Consider the following 15,323-nt stretch of genomic DNA (forward strand, 5'->3'; position numbering starts at 1 on the left):
TGTATGTAAACCAACACTCAACTGCTGGACAGGTTGTACGGAAAAGCACAATCATGACAAAGAGGGGGTCTCTCGCAAATCAATCATACAGCCATCACCGCTTGCTTGCTGGCTTGCAGCTCAACATGAACATAAAGGGAAACAGAAAAAAGAAGAAAAAGAGATGACAAAGGAAATCGACAAATGAAATAGCCTACAACATCCCATTGGGTGTCGAAGCTGGGTATTTCGATCTTAATATTGATCATCGCCATGCACCTTGGCTCAAGGATAACAGCCCTTGGATGCAGTCCAGGTCCTCGTCCTGGCTTGCTGTGTTTTCGCTGGCCATGAATTCGGTGACGTCCGTGGCTAGACCAGACAGCGACTTTGTGTTTCCGCCTTTCCGGTGCGATGGTTGTGGCAGTCGTGGCCGGCCTTGAGCTTTGGTATTCGTTCCGTTGCCTCGTCCGTTGGAATCCGTGAGAGCCGGTCGTTGAGCCTGGTGTGAAGCTGTTCGTCGGCGCGACTGGGATACGCGAGTCCCAGGGATCCAGTTCTCCTTGTCGGAGTCGCCATCTTCGATGTCGAGGTCGTCTTTGGGGGTCTTGGAGTTCTTCAGTGTGGATGGTGGTTTCTCGCCTAGGACTTTGCGACCAGTTTCCAGCCGTCCCAGCGAAGAGACAGTCCGGGAGAGTTTCCGCCGCTTTTCTCTCATTGCTTGGCTGATTGGTGTGCCCTGGTGTTCGGAGGGGGGTGTCAGGAGGGAGTTGTGTCTCGCAGATAGGGTTCTGGTCAGCGAACGTTGGCCGCTGGATCGTAATGCAGCAGAGTTTGGTGTGCTTTGTGAGCTGAAAGGCGTGGACAGCGCACTCCTCGCGTCTGTATCGAAGAACGACTCCCAGTTTCGAGGGTCACGCGACCTCCCAAACGACCTTTCTTTCTCTAGTGAACTGGGAGGGGTACCCAGGACAACAGCACTGGTGCTTCTTCGAAGACCACCTGCTCTAGGCTTGCGAGCAGAGAACATAGAGATGCGGTTTTTGGATGGCGACGGTTCGCCGTTGGCACGGATGACTGCCTTTCCGTCTGCAGACATCGAGATTCGAAGTGAATTCCGTCCTTTAGGAGGGGACGGGGTTAATTCGTCCTCCTTGCGAACCATGGCTTCTCCGTCGAACGATAGGGATAACCTCAATGACGGCGGTGACTTTGGGGTGTTTAGTCCTGGGGCAGGCTCTGCGGTTGTCCCTCCAAGATCTGACCCAGCTCGCTTCCTCTTGGCGGAGGTCTGCAAAAGCTCATTGCTCGACGCGTCAATTGGTGTTTGTACTGCGTGCAATTCAGCCGGTTGGCTAGATTCCGGGCATTCGGACGTGCCAACACTCGTTTGTGAGCTTCCACCGAGCTGCTCTTCCTCCTTGTCTACTCCATCTGATGCAAATGAATCGCCCTCCGGGAGTGCCTTGGTCTGAACATGGCCATCACCGTTCTCGTTATCTTGCTCTAACACTTTTGCAGGTATGCTATCGTCGCTCGCCGGCTTATCGTCGGATTGAGAGGAAGGAAGAAGCTCGTGAGCCTGGAGTGGTTTCGACTTTCGACGGTCATTCTGACGACGGTTCTGGAACCAGATCTGGCGACATATTAGAACAATAATATACCTTTAATCTTCAAAGACATACTTGAACTTCCTTCTCACCCAGAGAGACGCGGCTCACTATGCTTGCCCGTGATACCTTGTCCGGCTTGGGGTTCTGTTGGTACTCTGCCTCGAGAATAGCGTGATCTTCGGGACTACACACGCGTTATCAAGTCAGCTATACTCGTGCAATTACCACAGGTATCCCCCGGAGCATCGAATCGGCGGGCTCTCGACATACCTAGTCCGACGTCGCTTCTGCCGTGCCAGCAATTTATTGTCCACGCGGGGCGGGAGGTTCTGGGTTAATGTTTTTTGGGAATGGATGAGAAAGGCGTAGCTAGAAGAGGCAGCGGCCGAGTCTGATGCCTGTGTCGATGGAGGAGAGGACGAGAAAGCCACGGCCGAGGGCTCGGGGTCAGACATGGTAATGGATGAGTCGAGGTCAGGGCGGAGACATAGAACCAGAGAGTAGAGGGAAGAGAAGATTATTAGAGGTAAAGAAAAGAATAGGAGATAGAAAAGACCAGCAGCATAGCGTGGACGAGCCGAAGAAAAGGCGGGCGAGGCTGAAGTGGGAATGTTCCCGACAGAGCTCGTGCAGGAAAAAGACGCTTCAGTTGATCGCGTCGCGATGTGGACGCGGCGTGCTCAACGCTAACCCCACCCGTCACCGAACTCAATACCTTCCTCTCACAACTTTCACTTACAACTTACAATTTGCAAAGTACATACATTGAAACGCGAATTAATCACGAGTGGTATTCATATCTATATCTATTCTGATGGCATTGCAGAACGTGTTTGTTGTCTTGCAATGCTAATCTCAGTCCACGACCGCGTGCCTCCGTCAGACCGGAGTATCTTGCAGACCCTGAGTATTTACCAATTTGCACAAATTATGCAGTATTTTGCATAGTATACCAGATCATTATGCCCGCCTTTACAAAATTGCAGTATAAATGCTTGAGATCGCGTACCAATTGTCCTGACTGCCACCAAGCATCAATGCATCAATGCATCTCGGATGGTATCGATGGCAAAAATATACCAGACAATCAACATAATCCTATGAAACCAGCTCTATCAGCCCCAATATGCTAGATCCTGTCGATACAGCTTCTACTCCTGTCGAGTCTTTCTGCGGTGGATAGCTGCACCGCACCAGTCTCGCCAGCTGCGCTGCCAACAAATGCTCCCGGAACTGCAAGTCCAGCCCTCCAACCATGTATATGGAGTGAGTCGCGCCATTGCCTCCCTTCTCTCCCCAGCAGAGCTTCGACCCAACAGTCTCGTCTTCCATCTTTCCCGTTCTGCTTCCATCCTTCGGCCACGCGCGTTTCGTCTCATAGAGTGTCTCCCAAGTAAACGACCTGAACAGACCACCGTCCATGCTCTTCCCATCAGCACGCCCGCTCTTCCAGACGAAATTGCGCCCACCATACTGGAACCGCCGCGGGGACCAGTCCTTGCGTTGGAGTTCACCGTCTGGAATCTCGACGATTTGACCGCCATCCGGGGGAACGGTGCTTGTCACCAGGCGGAAGCTGCCTCCTTTCGTCTTGCGGATTCTGATGTTTACTGCGCCCATCCCCGGGAGAAATTCTCCCGCGCGGCGTAGGATGGCCTCCACGATTGGAACCTGTTGACTCCATACCACCTGGAGAGCATATAGTACGTGGGTGTTGGTTGGGTCTTTGACGAACCACCAGTGCGAGCGGACGCCGAGGTCCACTAGCTCTGAAGAATGGGTGAGACGATACGTCACGATCTCAGCCGACGGGGAAAGAGTCGGTGCAAAGAAGGGGACCTGGGTAGAGTCTGCGGCGTCGAGGAAGGGTTTTAGGTGGTCGGGCACCACCTTACCGGTTGATTCATCTTTACGATAATCGTGAAGTGCTTTTCGGATCTATAAATTAGGTCAATGGATGCACAACTGAGACAGTATACGTACCTGAGATAATGTCCACGGACTATCTCCATTTTCCCTCGCCAGCTCCTGCACAACATCCAACCCCGACGGTGGTAGCACAATACCGGCGAAACTCCCCTTACGCTGAAGATCTTCCAGATGCGCAAGCCGCTCGCGATGCAACTGCACCTGTCGCTCAAACATCTTCCGGTGTATCTTGCGCACGTTCGAGCCCGACTTTCTGAACGTCTGTGCTGCCGTCCCCAAGACATCGATGGCGCTTTTGTGGAAATCAATTGCTTTCTGATACTCCTCTTGCCTCTCAAGGACGAAAGGAGCTACAGAAAGTTTGTAGAGTTTATTCTTCATGTCGCCGTCTGCCATGCCTATTGTGACAGATATGAGTTATTGCACTGAAACTATACTCAGAACAGTCTTACGAGCTCACTACATCCCCCTACCACACCAGACTTAAGTATTTCACAAGCACCCCATCCATCGCTAGGAATCACCGCCAAGCATAAAAGCAGCCTGACCGGGCAACGTCAAAGCGGGCTGGCTTCCCTCGCGACTCAGATAGCACCACACATACTGCCAGAAAATGCTGACAAGAGCGACTAACAGCAACAGTAGATCTAGCCGAGTGGTTCTCCGATGTCTAGGCAATCGCTTAGCTTTGCCGTTTTGGCAGGTTGGCTTGGCCCTTAAATCTCAAGGCAGCCCCGGTTTGTGGTAAAGAGCTCCAGTCTATTCTGCACTCCGCCTCTTATTCTCTACGCCCTATCGCTGGCGTTGGTGCTCGCCTAACTCGCCCTGTTACGGCGAGTCATAGAAAGAGACGAGACCGTCTGACCAAAAGATAAACATCACGTCCCTCAATACATTCTTGAGCTGCGACAGTGTAATACACTCCGGCTTCATCCTCCAATATATTCAGGTGTAGCAAGTTACCTCGGAACCACGGAGGGTTCAAGCTCCCAGCGATCGACAGATCATCCAACGAAGCACGCGAAAACGCGAACCCACGTGATATTCACAATCTGTCAACTACCATATTAGTCAGAACTAGCCCTCTCCAAGGAGGGTTGACCCTTTTGGACGAGCGGTAAAATCTGCAATACAATCTGTCAACCGACGTATTAGTCAGAATTAGAACCGCAAAATCTGCAACATCAACATCCAGGAATGGTTAACTGATGCTAGTGATGAGAATAAAAGCTCTTTTATACGGCTGCCGTGCCTGCATCCCAGAGTCCCTTGGTGAAACCAGAACCAATGCTAGCAGCTGGTTAGTTAACTGATATCTCGGCTCCTAAATAAACCCAGCTTAAATAGCCCCGAGAATGGCGTGTTTGGGCCCGACGACTACTGCACAGGGTCATAGACGTCGTACCGACTCGTACCGTGTACGTCAGTATGAGGGAGTCAGCCTCGCTAGCTAGTTCCACTCGATCTAGCAGTAGTTCAAAATCTCCTGCACCGTGATCCGGTCCTGAAAGCGGACTGACTCGTTGCGAAGTGGAAAGGCGCTAGAGTATCGTATCATCCACTTTCGGGTGGGTACCGAAAGGCAGATCACTTGAGGGTCCGATCTTCCTCGGTGTTCCCAAGTTGTCGGCGCCGTGGGTCAGTACGTGACGATTATGGGAGCCTTGCATAGATTTTCAAATGATCGGAGCTTCTTGCGCTTCCTTCGGCTGGGCTGGGACTTGGAACCCCCTCGTTGACTTTTGCAAGGCGGGCCGGTTCGAATGCTCACACCTTTATCGTCTGTCGTCAACTATAACTATAACAACACTTCCATGCGTTATATTGGCATTTTCTGGCCCAGAGACCATAATGTCACCAAGTCCAGCCTCAGTAGAAGCAGCAGCAGCAACAGACGAGAACAATGCAGCAGATGTTGGCGGCTGGGACGGTGATGATGACCCTCGAAACCCTATGAATTGGTCTACGACACGCAGAGTATCCATTATAGCGTTGGTGACATTTGCGGCGCTGAACGAGTACAGGCCACCTCCCTCTCTCCTACCTCCTGTGGCCGAGTCTAACGTGGGATAGTTCCATCGCATCAACAATATTCAGTCCTGCAGTTCCGCATGTACTTGAAGACTTTGAAATCTCCAGCGCTTCTCTCTCGTCTTTCCTAATTTCTATTCATGCCATAGGATTCACAATCGGGCCGTTTCTCTGTCCAGCAAGCGAGGTGTACGGACGAAGCCCCATGATGCACGCCTCCAATATCTTGTTTGTACTATCCGCGGTGCTATGTGCCGCCAGTGTTAATATTGGGATGCTCATCGCCGGGCGCATTATCATGGGGCTGGCGGGATGTGTGCCTGCTGTGTTAGGTGGTGGGTATATCGCTGACCTGATACCTGTTGAAAGGCGGGGCGGGGCGATAGCTATCTGGGCATGTGGCTATTCACTTGTAAGGTGTCATTGCTTTCTTAAGACTCAAATAATAACATCCAGCAGGGGTCCGTGATTGGTATGGAGAGCGCAACCTGAATTGTCGGCTTCTTGTCTAATTTGTTTTTTTTAGGGCCGATTATTGGTGGCTATTTGGCCGAGAGGGCAGGCTGGAGATGGACGTTTTGGCTCGAGGTTATTGTGGTATGTTGGAAGAAAAGCAACACCTGACTGGATAGCAGACTGATGTATTGGGTGTGCAGTGTGGGTTGACAGCAATTGCAACGCTGTTCATCTTGCGAGAAACATATGGACCGGTGATACTTCAAAAGATACACGCACCCAACCAGGGAGGCAGAAAGACCAGCTCCCTATGGACAGCATTCACCCGTCCTCTTAGAATGCTCACCCGATCACCCGTCGTGATTCTCTCGACCTTTTATATCTCCACGGCCTACGTGTACCTATACTTCCTCCTCACGACCTTCCCCACCTTCTTCGGCGAGCGCTACGGCTTCAGCGAAGGCCAGATTGGCCTTACCTATCTCGGCCCTGGGATTGGCCTCATTGCCGGCCAGCTCATTTTCGGCCACCTTCTCGACCGCCACTTCGAGAAACAGCGTAATATCCCAGAGGATAGACTGAAGATTCTCCTCCCGGGGAACCTCCTTATGGTTGTAGGCCTGTTCTGGTATGGCTGGACAGCGCAAGCGCACACGCACTGGGCCCTGCCACTGGCGGGGACCGCTGTTATCTGCCTAGGTGTCTTCTGCGTGGGTATTTCTACCCAGAGTTACTTGACTGACGCATTTGAACTGTTTGCAGCGAGTGCTCTCGCGGCGAATACCATTGTCCGGTCTCTGCTTGGCGCGGTGTTGCCTCTTTGTGCGCCGGCGCTGTATGGGCGTTTGGGGTATGGGTGGGGGAATAGTCTTCTAGGGTTTATAGTGCTGGTTTTTATCCCTGCTACGGTCTTGCTTATCCGGTTTGGGGAGAGGATGAGGCTGGATGCACGGTTTCAAATTTATTAGACATCCGTCTTAGTTTATTCTAGTTAAACATCATAGATTCAGCATTTTTTTGTCTAAAGCTCGGATTGGACTCCATTATGATATAGTAGTGTTCTCATACTCCCCGCACAAATAGATGAGGCCGCCCCTTCACAAAGAAATCTCCTCTTTCCGTCGCTTAATATTAATTTTGATATTCGAATGCGGCAGTATATTATGCCCCCGCAGCTGAGTGCGCCCTTGTTCCGGCAAAGAGACCTCAAAATCATACTTCAGCAGAAGATGGCACATCAAGATTTTACCAAAGACAACAGCATAGTGTCTCCCGGGACACGCCTGCTTCCCATGTCCAAAGCCCATATGATCCGCACTCGTGGAAGTCAGTTGATAGGGGCTTGTCAGAGAGTTCTTCGCGTTCTTGCGTAGATTTGCGAATCGGTACCCGTCGTATTTGTCGCCATTCGGCCACACGGATGAGTCCATCATGTGGCAGGCTGAGACCATTATTGTCGTTCCTTTGGGGATGATTAGTCCATCGGGGAGAATGACTTTTTCCTTTGCGTAGCGCTCCATGTTGCCTATAACACGTGAATCAGTAAATTGAGACACATGTATGTATATAGGATAGATCACTTACTATAGCCAAGCGGTCTCAGTCTTTGACTTTCCTTCATGGCACTGTCCAAAAGGTACAGCTTCTGCAGGGATGATTTAGTCATTCCCTCCCCCCCAACAACCTCAATGATTTCCTTCCGAAGGTCCTGCACCAGATCCGGATTCTCAGCGATATCGCAAACCGCTTTCGCAAGAAGGTCAGCAGACGTATCAAGCGAAGCAAGCGCAAGTGTGAGCTGCAATGTCGTAAAGTCATAAGCATCCCCTTTACTCGCATCCTTCACCCAGCTCAGCGCATTTACATCGGAGTCTGAATCAGGATCCTCCGCTTTCTCGAGCAGAGGCTCGAGGCGCTTTATGACTTCTCGGAGCTCGGCCCGGACTTTGCGACAGCTAGGCAGGAACCAGGATGCAAAGAGTCGAGTAGGCATTGGCCATCGCCGCAGAATGTGGGCAGCAATGAATGAATCTTCCAGGAAGTCGTAGATCAGTTGGAGCCAGGATGGGTCCCGGCATAGGTCGTCGTCACCGAGGAATCCGCGGGTTACCATTTGTGCTACGATCTGGCCCATTGTGTCTTTCAGGTTGACGGTGTGCCAGTCTGTTGACGTTAGAAAGTCTCCTGTCCAGATAACTAAGAAGGCTCATACCGGGTTTTGTAGACCAGTTGCTGTCCAGGGCTAAACCGGTTTCCGTGGAGAGTGGACCGACGAGTTTGGCTGAGAGAGTTAAAAATGCCAGTCGTAAGTTTAATTGTGTCACTAATCAACTTACGAGTCTGGCGTGATAGTTTTGTTTTGACCGCGGTCTGTAGAATCTTCGATTCTAGGGCAATGTTTGCGAGAGGCTCGAATCCCGGTATCCCAGCATGGAAGTCCTAGAACAGGCAGGTTATCATCTGGCCTCCAGTGTCTCATTGAAAATTGGAATTACTGACCTCGCCTACAAATTGGCCCAAGTCGAATCTGTTATCACCTCCAATGACATCGGCGTATTTTGGGCTCAGGATTAAGCGCCAGTGTGCCTCTGTGCACAGGTAAAATGCGTCTGCGTCCTATGTCAAATTGTTACTGTCAGTCAAAAAATATGGACAAGTCTAAGACTGTATGGACAAGAATCAGAATGTACACACCTTAAGCCCAGACCGTATCAGTCCCTCTGGATCATCAATGTACCGCTTGGTAGCTCTGCCATAGCCGAACTCGAACCATTTCCGGTCATTGAGAACGGGCAATCTGGATGGGTTCAGGATTCGCGCTCGTATGTGAGCAAGCAAAAACGCTAGAAGAACGACTCCCAGGGCAACTCCTGCAGAGTTATAGTCATGGTTAAACCAGTGCACGGTGCCCATCGTGGTGGTGTAGATTGGCCTTGCTGCTGAAATACGGAGTAGTTGGGGGAAAGGATGCGAAGGAGATGGAGTTTATGTTAGGGGCAGTCGGTGTGCACTACATCAGATTTTCCATCAGATTCCTTAGCAGCTTTTGGAAATGCACAGCTGTGTACAGAGTGTGTACTGTGTGGCTACGCTAGCTACCAGCTCATGGGCCATTCCACAGGCCAAACCAGGTATGCCGAGGCAAGCCCAAGACCGTGTATTTTATTACGCTAGTTGCATCGAGGGTGGATTTGCTGATTTTTACCGTTCCCTTACAGGCTACCGGCACTCTGCTCGCTCAAGTGCGTACTGTAATAATAATTATAATATGCGTGGCTGCAGGCCGGCCCAAGTCACAGATCTTCAGCCCAGCAACAAAGTAGCACGATCGGTAAGATCAGCAAGATCAGTCGTTCAGGACAATCAGTAAGATCGGCAGGATCGGCAGGATCGGTAATATCAGGAATTCAGGATGCTTGCAGTTACCAAGAAGGGACTAACTATCAGCGCAGATCCCGGATTCTGGATCCGTATTTATATCAGGGTCCACTATTAGTATGAGCTATACCTACCAGATTCACTGCCTTTAGCACACTCTGTTCACCTTAGTAGCGGGCTAATTTTCCTTCGCAAGTCGCACCTCAGAGATCATCGACCAGTAAAACAAACCAGCAAGCGGGATATTTGCAGGAAGGTGGTTATCGGGCAGGCAGAAGGCACTTAGGGCTTGTCTCAGTAACGAAGATATTAACCCGTCTACTGAATACTCCAGTCTCCGTACAATCGATCTTAAAGTATAACTATACTTGGACTCTCAATTGCGTGCTTATGGATACTGCGGTTCTAGGTTTCGACAGAAGCAAAAACTATGGGTCTGGTAAGGGCAATGACTCCTTGCTACAGGGTCCACTGACAATCCATATCCTGCATGAGCAGACGGGATGTTTTGTCTACGTGTTCCAGTGGTTGGGCCAGAAGCCTGTGATATCTTTTTTACAATATTGGAAAAATTACTCCGTATTCGGGTGCAGTTGGAAAAGCCTCCGTATAAATCCCGAGAATGGACTCTAGCCTGAACCAACAACGATATCCCCAACAGCGATACCCTTGATTCTGCACCTTCCTTTCTATCCAGCAGCCCGTGGAGTTGATTTCCCTCTCATCATGGGTTCCAACGGACGAGAGGAGAAGCCCGATGGCGCCCTGTTCGAGACTGCGCTGGACGCCGAGTCCCTGATTCGACTCCTCTCGGTCAATTCGCCAGCCCCGTCCGACCCTCTTGTTCGGAAACTTAATGCCCTGGAGATACAAAGCATGCAAGATCAGGTTATGCCGGAAGATCACCCTCGAGACATCCCATCCGTCCTTCAACAAGCCATGGCCGTCTTCGATAATCGCATGCGCCTCACCCACCCCCACTGCTTCTCCTATATCCCATCCTGTCCAACATCCATTGCCCGCCTCGGCGACCTCCTCACCTCCGTCTACAACGTCAATTCCGTCAGCTGGGATGTAAGTTCCGGGCCAAGCGTGGTGGAAAAGGCCATGATATCCTTCCTAGGCGCGCAGCTAGGGCTCCCAGACACAGTCGGGGGCTGTTTCGTCTCAGGCGGCTCGATGGCAAACATGGCAGCCATAATTGCAGCGCGGGACGAGCTCCTCCAGCCCAGACAGCGAGCCGACGCAGTCATCTACATCTCCGACCAGACACACATCTCCATCCTCAAGGCCCTGCACATGACCGGGTTCATGGAGTACCAGGTCCGCAAGATCCCCACGGACGCCGAATTCCGCATGGACCTGCACGCCCTCAAACACACTATCACCACGGACCGCCAATCCGGATCCATACCGTTTCTCCTCGTCGCGAATTGCGGGAGCACCAACACAGGAAGCATCGATCCTCTGCACGCCCTAGCCGACATCGCACAAGAGGAGGGACTCTGGCTACACGTCGACGGAGCATACGGAGCCTCGATCGCCATCTCCAACAAACACCGCCACCTCGTTGACGGGATCGGGCGCGCGCACAGCGTTTCTTGGGACGGACACAAGTGGCTCTTCCAGACGTATGGGTGTGGGATTGTGTTGACGCGCGAAGCTAGCTCGCTCACGCGCAGCTTCGCCATCGATGCAGAGTATATCAGCGGAAGGTTGTCACCGCAGGGGACCACCAATTTCTACAACCTGGGCCCTGAGCTCAGTCGCCCCGCGCGGGCCATGTCGCTCTGGCTGACGTTCAGGGCCCTGGGTCGACATCGTATGGGTGAGATGATTGACCGAGGTTTCCTCCTTGCGCGGACCGCGGATTACACGATCCGGCAGTGCAAGGGCTGGGTGATTGCAGCGCCGACGGTGGCTAGTATTGTGGTCTTTCGATATGCGCCCCGCGGGTTTGACGACGAGGAGGAGCTGGATACATTGAATGCGGCTATTTCACGGCGCCTCTTGGATGAGAATATGGCTGCTATACTCACGACGAAAATCCGGGGAAGGACTACACTGCGCATGTGTGCGATAAATCCCCTTGTGGAACCGGGGACGATCGACGATGTTATACGCCAGGTTGACAGGGTTGCGCAGTCGGAGGCTGCTAAGCTTCGAAAGGTGTATCCGGGCGTGGCTAAGAAGCTGTATACTCATTGCCAAAAGTTCCCTGGCGTTGATGTTCAAGATGTTCATTATCAAGCCCTGAGTTCGAAGGAGCTGTAAACTGTATATATACGGAGTATGTTGGGCAGGATTTTGGGTGGGATTTTGGAGGATAATTTAGCCTAACTTATTTTCATGACTTAAGATACGTCAGCTGTTCTAACTAGACTCAATATCGCGAAATGAACCACGCTCGTTGCTCTTCAGGAGTCATGCGTTGCACGGCCTTCAGCTCGCATCTCTTAATGTTAAGGTACGTCGACACCAGGGAACCACCCAGAGCCTGGGTGAGGCGTTCATTCGCCTCCAAATTGTCAAGACTCTCAGTCAGCCCGCAAGGTACCTTGGCCTTGATACCCAGGGCCTCTCGTTCCTGGTCCGACATCTTGCCAGGCTCGATAAGACAAGGACCTGCTCTTAGAGACGAGCCCTGAAGCAACCCATCCAGACCAGCTGCAAGCAACGCACAAATTGCCAAATACGGATTGGCCAGTCCGTCCATCATCTTCACTTCAAACCGGTTACTGCAGATCCGCCGCAAGATGGTCTCCTTGTTTTCCCATCCCCAGCACACATAGTTCCCCCCACTCGCGATGCCTCCAACAACCCGGCCATAACTGATTTCTTGCGGAAGTGTAAAGGCAGATATGGCAGTGAAGTTGTCGAGGATACCAGCGAAGAAGGATTCCACTGTGGATAGATCCGCTTGCTCGGAGTTGAGCGATACATGAACATGGGCGCCCGTTCCGGGCGTTTCAGGTAATAGCCGGGGATGCAGCGTCGCTCGGTATCCGTGCTTGCTCGCAATTTTCATGACGGCCTGGCGAGCAAGGACCAGGGCATCGACGGCCTTGAGCGGGGAGTCTGGGGGCAGAATGAATTCCCATTGCCCGGGGGCTAATTCGGCATGGAACTGCTGAACCATGATGCCGATGTTTTGCAGAGCCAGGGCGACTTCTTCTAGAAGGCCAAGTAAAGGCTCATCTTCGCGAGGCATGGTGCACCATGAATGATCAACATTCACCGGTTGGTACTCGACTTGTCCGTTGGGCAGTATCTGTTCTCGCAGGAGGGAGAACTCGAGCTCGAATCCGACCAGGATTGAGCAGTTCGACTTTTGTTCAATCGAATGTGTCAATGCATCCAGCTTGGAGCGTGCGCACTCTCCCAGGGGCTTGTTTTCTTTATCGGTCCATGTGGACATGACCGCTGCCTTGTTTGGCTGCAAGTAGGGGGATAGAGATCGCAGATCAGGGTGTAGAAGGAATGACCCCGTTGTCGTTCCCCCGTCCGCCATACCATCGTGGGGGAGAAGATGAAGTACGACCTTTGGGACCGAAATGCCTTGGTTTGTCTCCAACAATCGCTTGAACGCTTGCTTGGGCACCATGCGAACCAGGGTGGTGCCAATGTATGTTGTGAACAACACCCAGACGAAGTCGACGCCTTGGGTATTGGCGTCAAGCCGCTGCCACTCAGTCAAGGATGTTTGTTTGGTCATGCTGGCCCGATCAATGAACAAAGTCAGAAGGGAAGGCTCTCAATCTCTCAGTCTCTGCGAAGTTCGTATCGTAGATCTCCCTGTGGAGTGTGGACGAGTCATGCTCAAAAAGATGGGCACAGGCAATTGCAAGGTGGGGTATTTGTAGTGCAATCGAATCTTCAATCACATGGTTATTTTTTCTTTTTCTGTTTTTTTTTGCTTTTTCTTTTTTTTCTTTTCTCTTTTCTTCTCTTTTTTCCGTGAACCATCGGAGACCCACGCCGGCATTGGGGAATATCTTGCCCGGAGTCTATCCGAGTAAAACCTTGACTATAGAAATTATTATTTGTTTATATATAGGCTGTACTAAAAAGTTAAGAGCGATTTTACCGCGCTAAGTGGGCTGTGGGCCGAGAAGGTATCAACCTTGACAGAATGGACATGCACGTGCGCTCGCCTGCCAAACAAACTATTCTTGGAAATTCGTCGGTTGGATCACACCGACATTCGGACTGTCAATCCTCCTCTATGAGGATATCGCAGTGGGGTTCGGGCTCTAATTGTGGGTTTATACTAATTGATTAACTGAACATTCAGTTTTAGAGCGATTGCCAGCTGAATCTTAGTCTCTTACCGTACGGTACCTGCTGACCCGCCGAGATCTCCATCTTGGCTTGGATAGTTTATTTCCTTCAAGGTACGTACTGGTTCAATATTGAGATCATGAGGCGTATCGGAGTTCGCCGACAGTTCCTCCAGGACGTAGAGTTATAGCAACTGTGGGAATGCGGCTCGCTGATTTCCCCTGCTTTTTGGCTCCGTCCTCTGGGGCATTTCTGACTGAACATCCCTCGAGTCGCTGATCAGCTAAACTTGTTCATCCCACTCGTTTCTCCTTTCTCTCCCTCAATCCATTAGTGAACACAACACCAACATGACAGTGACAAACACGCTCCAATTCGAGCTCCTTGATCAGTCTTTGAACTGCCCCGCCGGGAGCCAAAGAGAATGGTGGCACAGAACAGGCCCCTTGCTGGCCAGCTTGATGAACTCCGCGGGTTACACGGACCAGTCCCAATGCCAGTATCTAAAGCTCTTTTACGAATTCATCGTCCCTTACCTAGGACCATACCCCCAGAAATTCCGCAGCGCCATGACCCACAATGAACTCCCTCTAGAACTCAGCACCAACTTCCAACAGCTAGGAAACGCCAGACCAGTTGTCCGAGTAGCCGTGGAACCCATCACCTCTCTTTCCGGGACAAAGGAGGACCCATATAACCTGAGCCCAATCCGCGACTTTCTGGATGGTCTGGAAAAGCTCAACCCGCCGGGCTACGACGGTCGTCTATTCGAGCATTTCTACCCCAAGCATACCCTGAATCCAAGCGAGTGCCAAAAACTGCAAGCCGCGAACGAGCCAATCCGTGAACTCTCCCAAGTATCTTTCGGCTTCGATCTCAAACCAGCCGGGCTCTCCGTCAAGGGCTACACATTCCCAGCCTCGAAATGCCATGCCGCAGAGCAGGACCTGTACGCTGTCGTCCTTGGCTCTATCGAAGAATATATGGGTGACGCCGACAGCCATAAGACACTCGCCTTAATCAAGGAGTACATCGAAACAACCGACGCAAGAGACAACTTCGGCTTCGTCTACTCAAACGACTGCATTGCTCCGGAAAAGTCTCGCCACAAGTTATACGGCCGGACCAAGGATATGTCCTGGGACAGGGTTCGTGAAATCTGGACTCTGGACGGGCGTATTGACTCGTCCGAGTCTAGAAAAGGTCTGGAATACCTTCATCGGCTGTGGGAACTACTCCGGATTGGTGATGCGCCTCATCCGCTGGGTCTGCATTTGGTGTGGAATTATGAAACGAAGGCTCATCTCCCTGTGCCGGCTACGAAGATTTATTTCCCGCTTTATGGTTGCAAAGATCGGGACAATGTGCGTGCTATCGCCCAGTACCTCAATGAAATCGGGCTCGGTGGTGATGGGAATGTTTATGAGGAAACTGTACGAGAGTATTTGTAAGTTTTTTATTCTTTTTTTACTTACTTTTATTTATTGATTTTGCATGCTAATCAATATTTTAGCCCCGGGGTTGAGATTAATCAATCAGATCGCCTCATTTGCTGGGTTTCGTTCGCCTACTCGGAGAAGACGGGGGTGTATTTCAGCGTTTACTACCACTCTTCACTGGAGTACCAGACTTGAGATTGCTCAGGTCAAAGCTGTA

At 51.4% G+C, this 15,323-nt stretch overlaps 7 protein-coding genes across 7 annotated transcripts; 3 read left to right on the forward strand and 4 right to left on the reverse strand.

The window, feature by feature from the left end:
- Window positions 1-244: 244 nt before the first annotated feature.
- APUU_30739A (homeobox domain-containing protein) lies at window positions 245-2,047 on the reverse strand (the record flags this gene model as incomplete). The annotated part of the gene is made up of 3 exons (XM_041701866.1): window positions 245-1,615; window positions 1,665-1,776; window positions 1,863-2,047. The coding sequence occupies 3 exons, from the start codon at window positions 2,045-2,047 to the stop codon at window positions 245-247; spliced, it is 1,668 nt and encodes a 555-aa protein (XP_041554708.1).
- Window positions 2,048-2,690: 643 nt separating this feature from the next.
- Window positions 2,691-3,917, reverse strand: APUU_30740A (uncharacterized protein; the record flags this gene model as incomplete). The annotated part of the gene is made up of 2 exons (XM_041701867.1): window positions 2,691-3,530; window positions 3,576-3,917. The coding sequence occupies 2 exons, from the start codon at window positions 3,915-3,917 to the stop codon at window positions 2,691-2,693; spliced, it is 1,182 nt and encodes a 393-aa protein (XP_041554709.1).
- A 2,429-nt stretch (window positions 3,918-6,346) lies between these two features.
- On the forward strand, window positions 6,347-6,976 carry APUU_30741S (uncharacterized protein; the record flags this gene model as incomplete). Its single annotated transcript, XM_041701868.1, has 1 exon — window positions 6,347-6,976. One exon carries the CDS (start codon window positions 6,347-6,349, stop codon window positions 6,974-6,976), a length of 630 nt encoding a protein of 209 aa, XP_041554710.1.
- Window positions 6,977-7,105: 129 nt separating this feature from the next.
- On the reverse strand, window positions 7,106-8,921 carry APUU_30742A (cytochrome P450; the record flags this gene model as incomplete). Its single annotated transcript, XM_041701869.1, has 6 exons — window positions 7,106-7,533; window positions 7,593-8,171; window positions 8,221-8,289; window positions 8,345-8,447; window positions 8,508-8,624; window positions 8,703-8,921. 6 exons carry the CDS (start codon window positions 8,919-8,921, stop codon window positions 7,106-7,108), a joined length of 1,515 nt encoding a protein of 504 aa, XP_041554711.1.
- A 1,191-nt stretch (window positions 8,922-10,112) lies between these two features.
- On the forward strand, window positions 10,113-11,660 carry APUU_30743S (pyridoxal phosphate-dependent decarboxylase family protein; the record flags this gene model as incomplete). The annotated part of the gene is made up of 1 exon (XM_041701870.1): window positions 10,113-11,660. The coding sequence occupies one exon, from the start codon at window positions 10,113-10,115 to the stop codon at window positions 11,658-11,660; it is 1,548 nt and encodes a 515-aa protein (XP_041554712.1).
- A 109-nt stretch (window positions 11,661-11,769) lies between these two features.
- On the reverse strand, window positions 11,770-13,101 carry APUU_30744A (FluG family protein; the record flags this gene model as incomplete). Its single annotated transcript, XM_041701871.1, has 1 exon — window positions 11,770-13,101. One exon carries the CDS (start codon window positions 13,099-13,101, stop codon window positions 11,770-11,772), a length of 1,332 nt encoding a protein of 443 aa, XP_041554713.1.
- A 916-nt stretch (window positions 13,102-14,017) lies between these two features.
- Window positions 14,018-15,301, forward strand: APUU_30745S (uncharacterized protein; the record flags this gene model as incomplete). Its single annotated transcript, XM_041701872.1, has 2 exons — window positions 14,018-15,114; window positions 15,181-15,301. 2 exons carry the CDS (start codon window positions 14,018-14,020, stop codon window positions 15,299-15,301), a joined length of 1,218 nt encoding a protein of 405 aa, XP_041554714.1.
- Window positions 15,302-15,323: the final 22 nt, after the last annotated feature.

Source organism: Aspergillus puulaauensis, chromosome 3 (assembly GCF_016861865.1).
Source record: "Aspergillus puulaauensis MK2 DNA, chromosome 3, nearly complete sequence".
Classification (NCBI taxonomy): Eukaryota; Fungi; Ascomycota; class Eurotiomycetes; order Eurotiales; family Aspergillaceae; genus Aspergillus; species Aspergillus puulaauensis.